Source organism: Lytechinus variegatus, chromosome 7 (genome assembly GCF_018143015.1).
Source record: "Lytechinus variegatus isolate NC3 chromosome 7, Lvar_3.0, whole genome shotgun sequence".
NCBI lineage: Eukaryota > Metazoa > Echinodermata > Echinoidea > Temnopleuroida > Toxopneustidae > Lytechinus > Lytechinus variegatus.
The window spans coordinates 33434891-33454289 of NC_054746.1; the positions used below are offsets into that span (position 1 = coordinate 33434891).

The 19399-nt window shown below is 35.3% G+C and overlaps 1 protein-coding gene and 2 long non-coding RNA genes across 3 annotated transcripts; 1 reads left to right on the forward strand and 2 right to left on the reverse strand.

Moving 5' to 3' along the window:
* Positions 1–2386: 2386 nt before the first annotated feature.
* On the forward strand, positions 2387–10174 carry LOC121419066. Its single transcript, XR_005970547.1, has 3 exons — positions 2387–2620; positions 6007–6087; positions 8312–10174. It is a non-coding gene; the product is annotated as an uncharacterized LOC121419066 (long non-coding RNA).
* A 4560-nt stretch (positions 10175–14734) lies between these two features.
* On the reverse strand, positions 14735–17302 carry LOC121419068. Its single transcript, XR_005970548.1, has 2 exons — positions 16595–17302; positions 14735–15686 (listed from the first exon to the last, which is right to left on the reverse strand). It is a non-coding gene; the product is annotated as an uncharacterized LOC121419068 (long non-coding RNA).
* Positions 17303–17540: 238 nt separating this feature from the next.
* Positions 17541–19192, reverse strand: LOC121419067. The gene has a single exon (XM_041613357.1). The coding sequence runs from the start codon at positions 19175–19177 to the stop codon at positions 18017–18019; it is 1161 nt and encodes a 386-aa protein (XP_041469291.1). The 5' UTR covers positions 19178–19192; the 3' UTR covers positions 17541–18016.
* Positions 19193–19399: the final 207 nt, after the last annotated feature.

Genomic DNA, 19399 nt, shown 5'->3' on the forward strand with positions numbered 1-19399 from the left:
TCATACTTCGAGTATAAAGAAAAATGTAAATTATAAAAAGAAAAAATATGAATAAGCGATAAATAAGATTATCAAGTTTTTTCTTTAAACATTAATGGATCAGGCATCTGTAATGATGTGGTAACGTAAGTTTCATGCTTAGGTAACGTAAGTTTCAACCAATCTTGTGTTCATTTAAAAGCTTTTTCAGAGATTATGCATGGATAGAACAGATTTTATTGTTCTAGTATAATTGTTAGTGGGCTTCTCTATGGAAGAGTTGTATTAAATAGTATATATCTCCTATGATCAAATACTAATTGGGGAATTCCTTACATGACCATTTGTAAACAAAAAATATCACTAGAAATTAGTGTTGGAATATCAATTGTTATCTCATAGTGAAGAAGAAACTATTTTGAATGATGAAATACAACAAATGGTATGAAATACACTTTCAAACGATTATCCTGCTCATCATGGACCAAACTAATAAACTCATAAACCCTATAGTGACATAAGTTTCAGTAAGTGATATGGTTCATAAACCTAATTGTTTTTTTTTTGCATTCTTCTCTTAATTTTTATAGAGTTGCAATGGGTAGAAGCAGAGCTGAGATACAGGCCGCTTATAGGGCACGTAAGCGCCAACAGATTGTATTCTGTACCAATCTGTCATTAATTTAACAAAAGAAAGAAGCGAGTCAAGGAATTCACAAACGCAAGAGTAAAAAGGCTCAGGAACGATTCGCCGAAAAGCGGTGTTATAGATTCAATTGCATTAAACTGAAGTTATCATTCCCTATCATTGTTATTAATACATTGCATAACTTGTAATGTAGCAATTAGATTTTCACTTAATTTATATTTATAACAAAGTCAAAACATTAATCCACGAGGCAAATTCATGTGGCATGATTAACAACTGATATTTTTTCTCACATATTTTCCATCAATTTCGTAATATGGGTTAACTTGAAAAACATGTTTAAATGTTTTAGGCCTGCTTGCATGTAAATTTATTTAATTCATTTTTTTTTTGCATGTAGATTTTGTGAAACTTAGAAATGTGATGTTATTTCTTAGGCTATTGACATCCAACTGAGGTGTTATTGATTAAAAAGTGACAAAATTTGTTATTATTTACCTTTCCTTTAGTTTTTCTTCAGCAAGTTCATGATAGATATTATATTGTGCATAGGCGTTAATGTTCATGTTGAGAGCACATTATAACCGAGTATCTCATTTATTGACATTTCTTGTTGTTCCATGCAAAGGTTTGGAATTTTTGACTACAATATTGCAATCGCTGTTCTCTAGAGTGTTCCTGTTTTAAGTTTATTGTTATTTTATTCAATCGTTTAAACAGCCTATTAAAGTGACTGGTAATAATGGATTCAGAACATTAAAGATAACAATTTACAAGAGATTTATAGTATACTTTCATGCTGATAAAATCAACGTGAAATCTACGTTACCAATTTCTCAATTGAAATCAAACGCAACGCATGCATACTTATCCCTTAAATGAAGAAATATAGCATTTTCCCAACTCTCGTGATTTTATTGGCATAATGTATCATGATGTATAGTGCCTCAAATTGTCTTCTCACAGGTTATTGATTATTGTTCTTGTAAAGTATATACACTGACAAGTCAGAAAGTTTTACACTTTTATAGATATTCGAAGTGTAGCGTTTGATAATTTTTATCTCCAATTCATTGGAACATGGGTGTTGTATACGTTCACTTACAATTTATGACAAATTAATGTATGAATATAAACCAAAACAAAATCACATATAATAATATTACCTATGTAACTTACGTTACTTATAATATGTAACTTACGTTACATGGAAACCATTGAATATAATTCTAAGTACACAGTATCACTTGCGTCCTTGATGTTACTCAATAATTGTCTGGCACGTTGGTACTCCTAAATGATGAAAATAGTTTCTGTCGTAGATTCAGATGTCAAATAGAAAGAAAACTCATAAACCTGAAATTAAGTAGGTTTAACAAAATATGACACGCTTATGTTTCGTATCTCACGTAGGTCATTGGTCATGGAATAATCTGGCAGAAATTTTTACAAATATTACAGCCGATGGTTACTGCACTTTTGGTTTATTACGTTCTCAATTCTTGACTGTAGTGACCGATTTAAAAGCATTTGGGATTTAATGATAGTGGTAACGTATGTTACAGAGAGAAATTTACATCCCGTGAAAAAATTATCCCACTATGATAACGAAGTAACATTATGTGCTCATATTTTTCAACTATGAACTTGAATATATGTCACTTTGAATGTTAATAAAAATAATCCAATTTCGTTCACTTTATTTTTTCATTTTTGTGATTCTCCAATTGTGCCGAAATAGTGGTTTTGGCCTCACGTTCCGCGAACTCAAATGTAAATAATTGTTTTCCATTCATTGATTTGCAAGCACCAATCTCATACCGTCCACACGTTATCTCGTGTATTGTCTTGCATTCAGCGGCCTTTTACATCATCTCCATCACCACCATGCCCGATCTAGGAGACATCAAGCCTAAAGGACCAAGCAAATGCAAGCTGTGCTTTCTAAGATGCTGCTTCTGCTGTGTTCCTAGACCATCGGTTCCAGGAAAGGTCAGTATCAATAATATTTTATACTCGGCCAATATACAAGTATATCTACTATACTAGCCTACTCATGATGGTTACTACCGCTGAGGTGAAAACAACTGTTGTTCATTGAGTCCGACCAGGAGATCTAGCACTGACCCTGGTTACCAAGTGTGACCTGACATCCCTGATATCTTAGGAGGTATATAATAATATTATACAGGAAAAGGTACAGGGGATGTAGTGAATGTGAATGAAAGAATTTGCAATCATGTAGGCCTACGCATTTTGTTTGTATGGTAACGCTGGTAGGATGTCATTGGTTTTTAAAATGAGATATGTGAACAGGAAATCAACGACATAACGAAACTCTTTGTCCTCGACCAAGGGTCAACTGTAATTCAATTATCTATTCATCGTATCATTGAATTATAGTAATTCAATGAATGTTATTTATTAGTTATGATATGGTGCGTTTCCCGTGTTTGCTTTTCGTTGTGACACTACAAAATTTCCTTTCATTACAATGAGCCTCCTGAATGCAGACCCATATAATGCTGCCATTTCGTAATTTTAAAGTATACCGAATTATGAAATATCATTTATAGTCAGTGTTTATTATGGAAAATGGTGTGTGTTATTATGTTGGAGATATTAGAGGGTGTATGTGAAAGAGAGGGGAGGAGTAGAATTTGGAGGTAACAAAATCTGTGGGCCCTGCAATGATGGGGCCCTTAGCTTTTTTACGGCCTGATGGAGTAATGTTATCAATCTTACATCATTTTCATACAGCATTCGAATAATTACATAAGAATTCTGAAACAGATACACCCTCGATAAGCTATGTTTTTGGCGTTCGTCAAAGGTACCCCGTGAGTGTATTTATGATTATATATTTTTTAAAGATCCGATGTTTATTAGCAATTATAGACCATTTCCTATTTCCTTTACTACTATAATGCCCTTGATGATTGTGTTTGACAAAATCATATATTAATAATGAGGAACTTTACAAATCAGACCATACACTGCATACCGGGAATGTATATCTATAGAGCCTATACCATGTAGTGTCCCAGTGGATTTATTAGGGAAAAACACGACAAACTCAAGCAAAACAAACTGGTATTGGTGTATCACGATTACAAACGTATTATCCTTGAATAAACCAGGGACAAAAGAAGACAAAGGAAATCCGAGAAAAAGAGAGTATTATAGTTATTAATATAATTGTGTAGCGACATCATGACATAATGTCAAATGAAAATTGCCAACTATATACTGACATACCTTTCCTCCCCATAGACATATAGCATAGGCCTCCATGTAAATTTTGTTCCCTATAACTAATTGGATTGATTAAAGATTCATTTGACTGATAATATGGTAAAACAATACCAATATACCCGCATGCCCGGTATAAATGATCTGACATTGCGTTCGTTAGAATCATAAACATTAAGTTTTCCTTTTTAACACGCGTGGGCCATTATAGCACAGGACAGCAGCTTTCACAGCTGCTCCAGTGTATGTTGAGTCATTTCTACGATGCGGGGTCAAAAACACGCACAATTTGGAATAAATATTCCTCTTTGGATATTCGAGTTTATTCTTTGTTTTCCGCATAGTTAACTCCGAAATCAACGTGATTATAAAAGCTCTGGGTTTTTTTTTTACGTTGTTAACTCGACCATGATCTTCAAGCGTGGGTTTCAGATTGAAAGTATTATTGATATTTCTTCCATTGTAAATATATATGTGGTAGAAATAGAAACAGTAACAATGTGCATGCTCCAGAAGATAGCAAAATAATTTTTTATGAGGTATGTAAGTTATGCGTTGCTATTGTAATGGTATTATGTTTATTTCAAATAACTGAAATGTGTAATTGCTCCCAGATAAGGCTTCACCATGAATTTTAATACTTTGAAACAAATACGATTGAAAAAAAAGGTGTCCCGGCTTGGTGTTGTTTATAGCAGATTCACTCTCAAAACAATTGTCCAAACAATCTATTCAAAATAAATTGGATAAATTACCTATCAGAGGAGCACTTGATAGAATAACCGATAACTATTGAAAAGAAATTATTCTTGTCAAAATGAATTTGTTTACATGTCAAATATTGTCAACACTGTTAAAGTGATCACAAATATACTACAACGCATTCTATAGTAGGAGCAGAAACAGTAGTTTAATAGATGTTGTTGTTGATGATGATGATGGTGATGACGGATGCTAATCGCGATGATGATGATGATAATAATACTGAAGATAATAATGAAAGTAATTATAACAATTATTATAATAATGACGATGATGATTGTAATGATGTATTATAAAATTATGCAGGCATACTTGCTATCAAGCAAGTTTATATCGTAATCTATTGTCTACACTCGAGAGGGGTTATCTTTTTTTATCATCAATATCCCACAACGTTATTAAAGAATAATAGCAAACAATATTATAGGGATATCGTCTTAAAATATTGTGGTTTAAAATAAAAAGATACGGCCTATTAAATTGGAGAATTGTTTGTTCAAGGAGGCGATTGTTATGCAAATGTCGTTAGCTAGGGGCAGGCGCAGGGGCATCCCCCTTCAAAAAAAAAAGGAAGAAAGAAAGGGTGAGTATGGAAATGAGAGAATAAGAAGAGAAGAGGGAAAGGAATAAGGAAGAAGAAAAGAGAGAAAAAGAGAATGAAAAGAAAGGAAGGGAGATTGGATAGAGATGGAAAACAGAGAGGAATAAAAGAAGGAAGGGGGAAAGAGACTAAAAGAGAAGTAAAGAGAAATGAAGGGCAGAGGGGAAAGAAAATGAAGATGAAGAGGAAATGAGAAGAAAAGGTGAAAGGGAAGGAGAAAATAGGAGAGAGAGAGAGGAAAGAAAGAAAGAAAGAAAGAAAAAGAGAGAGAGAATAATAGGAAAGGGAGAGAGGAAAGAAAAGATGGGAAAATTAAAAGAAATAGAAGAAAGGGTAGAATTAAGAAAGGGGAAGAAGAGATTAGCGAGGGAAAGAGCCAAAGAGGAAGGAGAAAGAAAAAAAGGAAGAGTGGAAATGAAAGAATGAAAATAGAGAAAAAGAAAATGAATAGGGGATGGGAAAGAAGACTCAGAGACATGAGAGGATAGAGGTTAGAAAGGGTTCAAAGGTAAATAAAAGGAGAAAGGGAGAGGATAGTAAAAATGGTTTAGCGCAAAAGAAAGATTCATCAGTCGTTCTTAACCCCTGATGTTAATATTGACTTACGAAAAGCTTTTAATATGAAACATCCCCTGGTAATAAATTAGGCATCCTTCATTATCATGTTTATCATGCTTTAAGTTTAAGTTAATTTAAATGTGCTAATATAAATCATTATGTATTATTGTTATTATTATTATGACATTTTTCTTTTTTTTTTCAGAAAAAGAAATGCGGTTGCTGCTGATAGAAGTGAGATGTACCAATGTAAATAAAGGGAGAGAGGCGTATATAATATCACAGCGTAAGTTTACAGCTGAGTCGGACATCAGAAAGCTTGTTCCTGTCCCGGTTTTTTTTTTCAAAAGGAACAGAATGCCAGAGTGCATGCCCGGGTGGGAGTGCATGACACTTGATTTGATTCAGCTTTAAAATCTAGACAGTGTTTCTAAACTTTTGTGTAGGGCCTATTTTGACTATTTAATAAGATTTACATATTGTCTTTTTTCAAAACGCGCTATTTATTTGAATGGAGCATTAGTCTAATGAAAATACACGCCAAGTAAACTGCCCAATTGTTAATTAAAGCTGTCATACATCAAACTACCGAGTCACGGTATATTAGCAGTAGTAGTAGTATTAGTAGTAATAGAAGAAGTGGCAGCAGTAGTAGTAGTATTAATCAGGGGCGGATCCAGCTTTCGCCAATAGGGGGGCGAAAAATATTTTCATCAATTTTTTTTCTTGATTGGCCGCTATAATCTGATTTTTTGTGGTTTTTAAGGGGGTAGTCCTAACTAGAGACTGAAATTTGAAGTATTTTAGTTTTTTATTGTTATAAACAAGATAAGGTATCTCATGTGGTCGTAATATATAACGCGAGCGCGAAGCGCGAGCTAAAAATTCTTTGATATTTTATGTCCTTAGAACTGAAGATTTTGAGCAGTTTTTGTAATCATGAAGAAAGATATGTAAAATGTACAATGCGAGCGCGAAGCGCTAGCCGAAATTTTATGATAGTAACGTGAAAATTCAATTAGGACTGTTTTTAGTGATTAATGAAGAGGATACAAGTATCACCAATTAAATAATGAGAGTACAAAGCGCGCGCTCAAAATTTTTGATATTCCGACCTGAAAACTAAATAGGCTAAGCACGTTTTTATTTAAATAAAGAACAAGCTGTGTGTCTCAAACCATTAAATGCGAGCGCGAAGCACGAGCTTATTTTTTTTATACACTGACATGATAAAGGAGCATTTTGACAAATTTGGGAAAGAATTTCCAAAGGGAATAGGTATATATCTCACAAGTCAAACAATGCGAGCGCGCAGCGCGAGCTGAAAATCTTGATATAACAATTTGTGTAAATCAAACTGTCAAACAAAATAATGAAAGCTTGATGTGCGAGCTAAATTATTGTGTGCAAATTGATTTCAGAACTGGATATATTAAGTGTCATTTAATCCTCTTGCATGGAATTCATTACACAGGCAATGCGAGCGCGAAGCGCGAGCGAAAATTCTTATATAAAGTCTATTTTCCAATTCTTTCCCCTCACCTTTCTCTAATTGTTTCCTTTAAGGGTCGGACCGGCCGTTACGAGGCTGTAAATTACACATCATGGGTATAATACCTCTTTCTTACTTTTCTTTCTGTTTTTCGTAGTTTCTATCAAGATAAAGTACACTTTTTTCTGCAGGTTGTCAAAGAAATAGGGGGGACCGGCTCGGCCCCCCCTGGATCCGCGCCTGTTAATAGTAGAAGTGGCAATAGTAGTGGTCACTATAGTCAACGTAGTAGTATATAGTATAGCAGAAGTAGTAGCAGGAGTAGTAGTTGTAGTAGTAGTAGTAGTAGCAGTATGGCGATGAGTCACTGAGTGGACGGCATACGCGAGAAGAAAAAAAAAATGTTTTCGCGGGTAAACGCGGAACGCGAATAGAGTGTCAAAATAGTGCTCGAAATGAGAGAAAAAAAGATCCCCAAATCACGATGGCCTGAAACGCGAATAGAGTAGGCCAAAGTATTTTGCAAATCTATGGATACAGACAAAAAACCAATGTCCGTTTAGATTGTGTAAATCTGGGACATTTCGAGAGATATTAAAATCCACGTTTAGAGTGTCTTTGAAACCTGGTTTAGGGTAGGTTTTTTTTCAGGACTCATTCTGGCGGAATAGCAGCTAGTGACCCCCCTTCCTAGTTAGAAGTATTGGTAGTAGTCATGGTAGAAGTAGTATAGAAGTATTTGGAGGAGGAGGAGGAGGAAGGATAGTAGTAGGTAACAACAATTGCAACAGTGATAGTTCGATATATTTTTTACTAAAAATATATTTTGTACTTAAAACAAAATGAATTAATGTATGGTTGTGTAATAAACTTGAAATAACGATGTAAAGTACATAATTATGACGTTTCTATAGGCCTAAACAGGGCACCCTTATCCCTTTGATCGAGATGAACCTAATCTTAAAGAATATAATGTTAAACTTATCTGTTTTTCTACTCCTTCCTCTTTCAATTACAGGGGATTACACATGAGCTAATCTCTCACACCGGAACCATCATCGCAACATATGCATGGCTTGGCAAACTCGTGATTCACGCCATGTCATCAGCATTCATCCACCCTCGGACCTGGGGCGATGTGCCTAGATATTGTAAACAGCAAATTGCGATGTTATAATGTAATAGAAAGTTCATGTATTGGCCCTATATTGTATTGTTGATGCCTTATGAAATGAATTAAATTTATTTTGGGCTTGGTCGATTGTGTGAAATTCTCTGGATGCACTTCTAAATCAAATAGTGTCTTGTTATCAAAGAATCATGAAGACATACATTAATTCTGTTCGTTCAAATTATTCCCTTTTTTCTGAACTATCAAGGTAATAAAGTCTGCAATTCCTAAATAGTAGTCAAGAAAGGCGTCAGTGTACGAAGGGGGGGGGGGGGATAACGATAAACCAATCGCGATTGGATTATTTCATTGTTAAGTTCTCAATTAAGTCGATTCTTTTACCCCCTTTTATTCTCTACCAGGCTTGTAAAATCAAAGGGGGGCCCCTATCCCCCATATAGCCTTTCCGCACAATCTCGGAAACAGTGAGTGTAAGTGTTATACCCATGCAGGGAGGTAACAGTTTGCCAAAATTAATAAATTAATAATTGTCTGTGAGGTTGTGAATCCCATCCAAGTTTTAGACAACCTATTATTCATAAGTTTGTTATAGTTAATTTGTTTGGCAGCAACCGTTGTGAATAGCATGATCTGTAAAGATCACAAAGAGAGACGCTAAGAGGGGCACCGGTTCACTCTGGTCGTTCACTTAATACATCCGCTCGATTAATAGAAAACATTGACGTTGTGTTATGTAAAAACGATATAATGTTCATAACAATCAACTCACAATTGGAATTGTATATCATCGCAGATTTTGTTTTGCTGATGGCAATCACAGATGAACCTCCGCATGCTCGCCTGAGGAATTAGGCCTGCAATATAGTACTCGCACATAATATTCGGGCATAATCATATTTGATTTGTTGTTGATTTTCTCACATTGATAGAATACGCTGCATTAATGAAGAGTAAAGAGCGGTATAAATTCATTTTTGCTTAGGGACTCTGAGTAGATGCATATACAAAATCACGTACACTTTACTCCCTTTAGTGTGAAAAAACTGAGCCCCCACCCACATCTCTTAAAATAGGATTTCACAAGTCGTGCACCATTCGGTGTCTATAGATCGTTTTCCTCAATTAGCAGGCTCATTCCAATCAACAATCTGACCTTGTTAGCTATAGACAACGTGACTGTATAAGTTCCGGAAACTAGGAGGCCCTTTGAACTTTTGGATGCGAGAATACTTCTGCTTCCAATTTTAAATACGCATTGTACACATCGAGGCACAATTTCATGCGTTTCTTATTGATCAACGAAATACTTGCAAAAAAAAGGTCAAATTTTAGCTATAGAAAACGGGTATTTTATTTGTATGTTTAACTGTGAGATTATTCTAAAGTGACTTATTTTTAAGTGATTGTTATACTTAATCAATTGCCTTGTACTTTGTATGTTATCTCTGAAAACTTATTTTTATAATTTCGTTTACCCTACAGAAAAACATATCTTAGTAAGGTAATCCCTTGTTTACCATCAATATTCATACCCACCTGCGAGATATTTTTTATTTACCCATCTTTTTGACATTATGGCATTCATTAACGTTATTCGTTTTGTCATTATTCTGTTTTTACTACTACTTGTACTTTATATTGTAGTTTCATGAACGTCATTGATATCATTCGACTCTCAGTGAAATATTATTTTACTTTAGCCTCACTATTCAAATAAAGTGCTCAATTGAGGGCTGGATTCAGACTGTAGCAAGAATCGTGTGAAATGTAGAAATTTGTTTTTTCTTGTCTGTGAAGGCCTCCCGAGTGCTCCTTTGGGTCATTCTTTTGGAATGATGATACATGTGCAGTACATAGACACCCCCTCCCCCCCGTAAGGCAATTATTTTTGTACGCTCTGACAAAAAGAGACTTAATTCTCCAAATGCAGGTCTAGCGCCATCTACGTTTCAGTAGAACCTGCTTCTTTGGGAGAGCAGAAATGGAGAGGTCAAATGGAGGAATTAAGAAATAAAATGGAGGAAAACGGTTAAAAAAGGGGTAAAAGCCCCAAAAGTTGGTTCATGGGTAAAATTTGTGTTGAATATATAGGGATATGCTTCTTACCCCATCCTACAAGGACTTGCACATTTCGGGGGCTGAGTATGACCCCCCAGCTCCTTTGCCCTATTGCCCCCTATTGTGACTTGCATATTTCTTTAAAGGTCAAGTCCACCCCAAGAAAAATTATGATTTGAATGAATAGAGAAAAATCAAACTAGCATATCGCTGAAAATTTCATTAAAATCCGATGTAAAAAAAAGAAACATGACAGTTTAGCCATTTAAAAGAAAATAAGTGATTAGCAGATCAGTGACATGCAATGAGTCAGTCAATGTCCTTCATTCATTTTTTGTGTTTGAATTATAAAAAATTAAAAATTTTCACATATTTGTCAAGGACCAATTGAACCATTATAGTATTAAACAATACTATTTCCACATGATGAGGGGGGAATTGATTGTTTCACTTGACAATGAGAAAATTTCATAAACAAGTACGAAAGAGAGTAGATGACGTCATCGGTCTCATTTGCATACCGACAGATGTGCATATACCACTTTGCGAAATCAAGCAAAACTTAAAATGTCATTCAAAAAATTGACAAGTAGAGAAATAGGGGGTTTTATCCAAAAATTAATATTTTGTCCCCGAAAAAAATTTGACAAGCAAAAATAGTCTTCTTTCAAAAGGGGAAACACACTTCTGTTTTAATGGCATTTTTACATTACAAATTTTAATTTTGCTTATCAAGGGGGGGGCATGGGCCGGCTGTGCCCCCCCCCCATGATCTGTTATTGAAGTATTTTAGTCTAGTTTACCTAGCGAAGCAAATACCCTTTATTTTCATTATTTTAGTGTTTTTGACACCCTTATTACGTTACGTACGTAGCGTACCCTTTCTCAAAAAAGAGATCCTTTTTATGCGTTTTTTTTTTTGGGGGGGGGTCACGCATGGTATCCACTTATCAATGGAAGTGGCCCCCGGTGATTTTTCTTTGTAAATGCATGTGCATAAATTGATCGAAAGTCACTTCTCTAAATAAATTTAGAGGAAATATTGAATTCTAAATAAAGAGGAAAAATTATTACTGTGTATACATATGCCATTTACTTTACGAGCCGATGTACAGTATTTAACACCCAACATGATCGTGGGAATAAATAGAATTAAAACAATGAGAGGTCAACGGAGAAAGATGAATAAGGGTTGATAGACATCATGGGGTCCCCAGAGGAACATTCTACTAAGCACAAGTTCCGATCAACAAACCTTCAAGTCTGATTGGCATAGAGTGGGCCATGTATGTGATTAACAGGTATTCATGGAAAGTTCCCCTTGAAGGAATATTGTTCATTAATCTTGAACTGAAAATCCTACTTTGGGACATGCATCTCCTTTCTTTAGATAAAAACATACTCTCCACATTACCAACACAGGACAGCGCATATCAAAGGACACAGTTATCACAAAGTCCCTTAGATCATGGACCTATAATAGGTCCATGCTTAGATATTTGATGTCCTGTGCAGCTCATAAAACAGCAGCAATGATTTCCAGCTAGGTTGTATAGCACATAGACAATATTTGATATCCATATTATACCCCCCCCCCCAAAAAAAGGCAGTGGCAGATGTATAAAGAAAGAAATGCAATCAATTTTGATAATTTGGTTGTACATGGTTTCGGGGCCAAGGTGTGGTTCAAATTCCAACAAGCTGGAAATCGTTGCTATCCCACTCCTCTATCAGACAATTCTAACTAATCATACCTCTCCATAGCACCAGACAAACGGCATAATCAATTGCATGCAACAGCACAGTTTAAACAAAAGCATACAGGGACTTATTTGTCACATACAGATGACTTTACCAATGTATGAGTAGCCTAACAAGCCCTTTTGTGTAGTTAAATGGCTTTTTTTAAATATCAGTAATCCAATAGAATTCTTTAAATTTTAAGATAGGATTAATCTATAAATTGACTACCATATGTCAGCATACATCTGCGAGTCTATGGTCCAAGATCATGTAGACTTGATAAAATTCTTTAACAAGTTTACTATCAGCCAATCAAATTGAACATTAACTGCAAAGTTTGATACTGAAACAAGTTTTATGAAATGGGTCCTAGGTGTGACGGCCCATTTAAATCAAACATAACACTCCACATTACTGGAAAATGCAAAGTACGAATAAAATAACTCAACTGAAGTTAGAGAAAGTTGTACTAATTCAGTCAACAGTGCATGAACTGGTCCCATTTCTAACTGCAATTTTTCAAATATCAACATCTATGCCAAACATTGCGCAAGTTCAATGTCTACACACTTTAGTATAAACCCCTTGGTCTGATTTGTAAATTGTCAGAAAAATATTTCCATTAAATTTTCACCAAGCATCTATTTGCATGAAACTTTACTTTAGCTAGTCTCTTGGGACCACAAAAAAAGGGGGAGGGGATGTGTTTTGGATAATCCAGTCTAATAAATAAACTACATTTGTAGTGTTTATCTTTGTTAACCCTAATCATCAGATCTGGTTACTGACTAAGGGGGTGTTGAAAGAAAATATTTGCAATCAATCGCAAATATTCTGTTCCAATTTTACAATTGATAGATCAATTTTAACTGCAGCAAATTGGATTACTCTGCTCGTTTCAAGAAGCAGATTAAATATCAATCGCAATTAATTAAAACAAGTGGAATGCCTCTGGCCGTCTCACCTGCATCACGCAGTTCAATATAGCAGCAGTGCTGACTTTGAAAACTAACTCGCACAAGATGTTCAGTGATACATGGTTACTCTTATGTCCACTTTTTATGAACTAGACCAATAAACTTACAGAGATATGATGGTTATTCAACAAAAAAACACAACATGGCCAGTTCATTGACCTTACATGACCTTTGACCTTGATCATGTGACTTGAAACTCGCACAGGATGTTCAGTGATACTTGATTACTCTTATGTCCAAGATTCATGAATCAGATCTATAAACTTTCAAAGTTATGATGGTAATTCAACAGATACACCCAAAGTTCATTGACCTTGGTCATGTGACCTGAAATGCGCACAGGATGTTCAGTGATACTTGATTACTCTAATGTCCAAGTTTAACGAACTAGAATAAACTTTCAAAGTTATGATGGTAATTCAACAGATACCCCCAATTCGGCCAAAGTTCATTGACCCTAAATGACCTTTGACCTTAATCATGAGAGCTGAAACTCGCATAAAACGTTCAGTGATGCTTGATTACTATTATGTCCATGTTTCATGAATCAGATCCATAAAGTTATGATGGGAATTCAACAGATGATGACATTTCAAAAACTTAACCTCAGGTTAAGATTTCAAAGTTGATTCCTCCAACATGGTCTAAGTTCATTGACCCTAAATGACCTTTGACCTTGGTCATGTGACATGAAACTCTAATAGAATGTTAAGTAATACTTGATTAACCTTATGGCCAAGTTTCATGAACTAGGTCCATATACTTTCTAAGTTATGATGTCATTTCAAAAACTTAACCTCAGGTTAAGATTTGATGTTGACGCCGCCGCCACCGTCGGAAAAGAGGCGCCTATAGTCTCACTCTGCTATGCAGGTGAGACAAAAATTATGATTGAGAGACTGAACATAGACTTGCAATTGATCGCAATTTCCTTGCAATGCCCCATGAAAGTGATATTTGGTAGTGAATTCAATTCATTTCCCAATGCCAAACAAAAACTAGAGGCAAAGCGTGGCTGGGGCGACAAGAGCCTGTATCTCAAATGGGGGGATTGAATTTTTTGTTGGTATTGCAAGGACACCTCTTGGTTTTGATTTCAAATGATCACACCAACCTATGGTATCAAGGCAAGACCTTTTTCCAATTGTTGGGACAGCTGGGTTATATACCTACTTCTTCCGTCACCATGGGATTCAATCAAAGCTGCTTTGGAAAACAAATCTAAATGAAGACCACCCGTCTATAAAATACAAGTTTAGTTTTTCTGGAATTTCCAAATTCAAACATTTATCACGAGAACCTGCCCATAAAGACATGGTGGTATAGGCCCCCTTGTCTTCCCTAGCTAGATGGTCTTTAAATACAGGTTTGACTGTATTAGGGTTCTTGTCACCCCAGCAGCAATGACTCACACTTCAAACCACTCAATGTAGATCTCAAACCACTTGTCACGATTAAAGCAGGAACTTTCTGTAAGTGATGAAAAAGACTCAAACATTATTAAAACAAACAACTCTATGCCAATATCATGTACAATTACAAGATCAAAGAACATTTTTATTTACATACAGAATCACAAATGACACTTTCTATTCAAGGCTTATGTTATCTTCACATATGAGTACATAGCACTCCCAACAAAAATCAATGAAGGACATCCAATATAGAGCAGGCAATGCACATCTTAGATTTTTTGAAAAGGAAACACAATGTCTTGGGGAGTTGGGGTGATTTTCCAAACTGGAAAAAAAAAATGAATGTAGTTTTTCTTTTATTCTAAAATTATACAAAAAAGTAAACCAAGAAAAGTTCTCAAATGGACTAAAAACAGATGCAAGGATAAAGAAGACATCATTTTCTTAAACAGTTGTTTAAAATTTTTCCTTTCATAATTCTTTGTTTGGTATCAAAGCAGAGAGGGAGAGGAATTGCTTTAAATTCTATTGAATTTTGGTAACAAATTGTAAAGTTACCAATTGAACACTTCAAAAATAATTCAGAGCAATAATGTGCATTACCTTTTGCAACAGTTTCTGCAGATTTGGACATTACAAAGTTGTAAACATATATTAGTTCAAATATTATTGACAGGACATTAAATCTACTATTATCCAAATTAAAAAGGGTTATATTCATTTTTAAATGGGCAATATACACCTGTTATCTTTTTAGACAATTCTGCCAATTGTAGTACTACACACACAAAAAAATATATATATATATATCAAAGCTGGCCTTACCAAAGGGGAAGACAGACGACTTTAAATTAAGCTTTATTTTGACCCTTTTTTCCCCTGACTGATCTTACAAATCATAGTGGAGGTGAACACAGGAATTAAAATGCATCGGTTCCCATTTCATCTTATCATTTACTCACCTCTATACTTACTGTTTACTAGCATGTGTACTTGACCTCAGGAGGGTGCAAGGAGGCGCAAGCACTCATGAATTTATTTCTCATTTTTGCTTTTATTTACCAAAATCTTTTTGTTGTTAAATCAAGAGAACACAGGTTCCCGGACACAGCAAGTGGGAGGAAAAAATGCAAGAAATAAAAAGTGTCAATACAATACAACTCAAGATATATTTACAATTGAAACTTTTGAATATCAACACACTGTCTCTTGTTTTATTTTTCTTTCTTTTTTTATTCATTTTTTTGTTTGCTGAATAGTTTCATAACAACATTCCAAATAGTTTGCAAATACAAAATTCAACAACTGTACAAAATCATTCTTATTTTATTCTTTTCTTCACAGTATACAGTCATTTTTTTTGCCAATATACTTGATAAGCATACTAGTAATTTACACCCATTCATGTAAATATTCAATTCAAAAGTATTACTTTAGGTTTTACCTCAACCAAAATCAAAATTTAGTGTTGATATTTACAAGTATCAATTGTGACAAAATAAAATAAACCTCTTGCTCAAATTTTCCTTAGAATATCATGTAGGCATTAAATATATCTGTACACATCTATGATTCAGGTAGAGATTCATACTCAACAGGCAGTAGCCCAGCAATATTATATTCATATATATGTAGTAAAAAAAAATCAAGAAGTTTTGACTTTTGAAATACATAATGGAACTAACTTACACCAAGAAAAAAAATATTAGTTTAAGATCTCTAAACAATCAAAATGATGAGCCCTTAAAATATATAATGAATAGGAAAAAAATACCATGGACTAACAAAGATTGGTCATTCTAATTTCAATTAACATGATCAATGGAGTAGAATGATGAATAGTTCAAAAATTGAACAAAATATCAACACACATGACCCATCTATTGACTTGTTAAAACTCTAGCCATAGAGGGATGAAAAAAAAGAGGGGAAAAAGCAGCTGTAGGGGGCGGGGAAATTGTTAATAAATGCCTTACCAGAAGTCTGTGTAAATTGTGGCAGGTGATCCGGATTACAGCATCTAGAGAAAATAAAGCAGTCAAGTATTTCTGAGAGTACCTTGTCTTTAACAATTGGTAGTAAACAAATGAAAATCAACTTTTGACATATGCCATCTTTTTATTTTAAATATCAAAACATGCAACTGAATATACAATGTAGTTTAATATCAATGCATTCTTTATTTTTATCCTGAAAATTGCAGAAACATATATCAGTTTGAAGTAAACTCCTTTTCTGCCATCTAAAATCTTTAACCCTTTAGGACTGTAAACTTTGTTAAGCAAATGTCGTATGCTGATTTTCATTTGCTTATATAAAGTATTGGAGACTTCAAAATGAAATTAGAATTCAATCTGATAATTTCCTGAACAAGATTAGATTCATTTCCTTTGTAGAATCACTGTTGGATCCAGGTCATACAATAAGTTTATGTCACGAGTACCAACTATTGCATGGAGGCTTATCCCTATTGGTTTGGTGTTTTTTGTTTTGTTCCTCTCTAAATAACTTCAACATGGCATGTTGCCATTTTCTCAATAGCTTCAAATTCAAAAGAGCTGCTATTGAACAGATATAAAATCAAATAAACACCATATTTTCATAAATGATATGAGCAGAGTAGGCCTAGATAAGAAAAAAATTGGACAGGGTCATGCAAAACCAAGTTGCATTTTCATGCACTTATAACACTAAGATACAAGACTTAACCGACCATTTGAGTTCATCACATATGAACTTAAGTGTGTCTTTGTGGCACCGTCTTCGAAGAGAAGACAAAGATTGAATACATCCACATCATCCAATAAAGCAGAGGCCTTGACAGTTTAGATGTAGGTGTGCCTGTGGTGAATTCTCCAAGCAATTGACCTGCATAGGACAGAAGAAAAGAGACAACTGAAAGCAAGATTAGTGAGTGTTCTTCAACAAGATTGTATACAAGACATTACTAAAATAGAGAAGCCATATGCAACGTATAACAAAACTCACAAGTTGCAATTGACTTCTCTTTACAAAACAGGACAAAAATGAATTACCGGTAACCTAGGATTATCTAATAATCAAAATTATCACATGTCAATACTACGATATTGAGTTTTTCTTGTATTTCATTTCGAGTCAAATGTTTGAAAATATGGAGCTCAAGTCTGTGAACTAAAACAATCAATGAGTTATGGCTTATAGAAAGAATTCAATTGTACTTTCACTGTCATTAATCAAAGGTAAGAAACAACCGACCATATGCTTTCCAAAATCATAAAATGACACCGTTCCTTAGTCACTCAACATGCTGCTCTGCGATGGAATACATGTAGTTCATGATCATCTGATTACTCCCAGGGCCAGTGATGAACAGCTTCTTTGAGATCTCATCTCATTCCTGCTTCTTTGAGAATGGCTCAACATCTGCTTCCAGCCAAGTTTGCTTTTGCACTACACTTTGAACAGAACTCGAGTGAGACATTCTCACCTAAAACATGAAGACAAACTCCTCCTACTGCATCACAGTTTGAAAGATTCACATTAGCATCAGTTTTGCCATCATCTTTTTTCCCTTTACTTCCAGACCTGGCAACTTTTGGAGACTGGAACTCATCATCATTCTGCTCAAGACAATAGTCATGATCAAACTGCCTTTTTCTTTTCTGATTCACACGTGAAATACCTTTGGCAACTCTGCTTGGGTTGGACTGTAACGGCATTGAAGTATGAAACTCAAGTCCTGTTGCTTTGATATTTTTCAGAAGACTGGACAGCGTGCTTTGGTTTGCAAGAACATTTTTCACATATTGAAGTTCTCGGCTTAGAATATCAACTCTCTTTCGAAGGCGGACATTCTGCTTTTTAAGCGCATCATTTTCAGTATCGAGAAGTCCAACCTTTTCTTCAAGTTCCACCATGAGCTGCTTCTTCCTCTCACGATTTAACTTTGCCATAACAGCATTCCTGTTTGGGCCTTGGACGCTTTTGCATGAACCTTTCTCATCAACAACGGTGAAGCATGTTGTTGAAGAAGCTGGCATTTGTTTTGGCCCGTTTCTTCGGGCCTTTGACGTGGACTTTCTTGTGTATTTACGCGTCGTCACCACAGCTGATGGCGGCGGGGAGTCTGGATGATGAATGGTCGAGCCCTGATCCCGAGAACGATCAGGAAATCTTTCAGAGTCATTGGAATTGGAAGATTGGCGTCTCAGCTGCTTCGTCTTACTTTGAGTTTGACTGACTGGAGCGATGAGGTATCTCAGCAATTGATCAGCATCTTCATGTTCCTCCACCTCCCCCTCTGAAACATCATCACACTCGTATACTGAACCCCTCTCTGAATAACTATCTTGTGAATGAATGGAAACGTTGTCGTTCAGCATAACTGAGTGATTTTCTACAACGTCATCAGGTTGTTGCAACGACGATGCAGCATGATCAGCCAACGATTCTATGTCCACCATTTCGTCTGGTTCCACGCCGGTCAGTTCAGGAAACAGATCCTGAAATTCGCTCCCGTCGTACGGCGGAGATAAAGCACTCTCGACCATCTGGAAAGTAGAATCAGGAAAATACATTCTTAAAATATTCACAAGATAGACAACAATAAAATTCAATGGAGTTACCCGATAATATTGTTCGATAAATCGTTCAGATAATACCTGGATAGATAGAGAAGATGACAGCAGGTTAGCAAGCAGGCAGAATTGTGTTGAAATGCTATGGCGATTATGCGTGTACGTATCACGTACACTCGTGAATTCAATGTAGACAACGAGTTGTGCCGGATGCATGCAAAA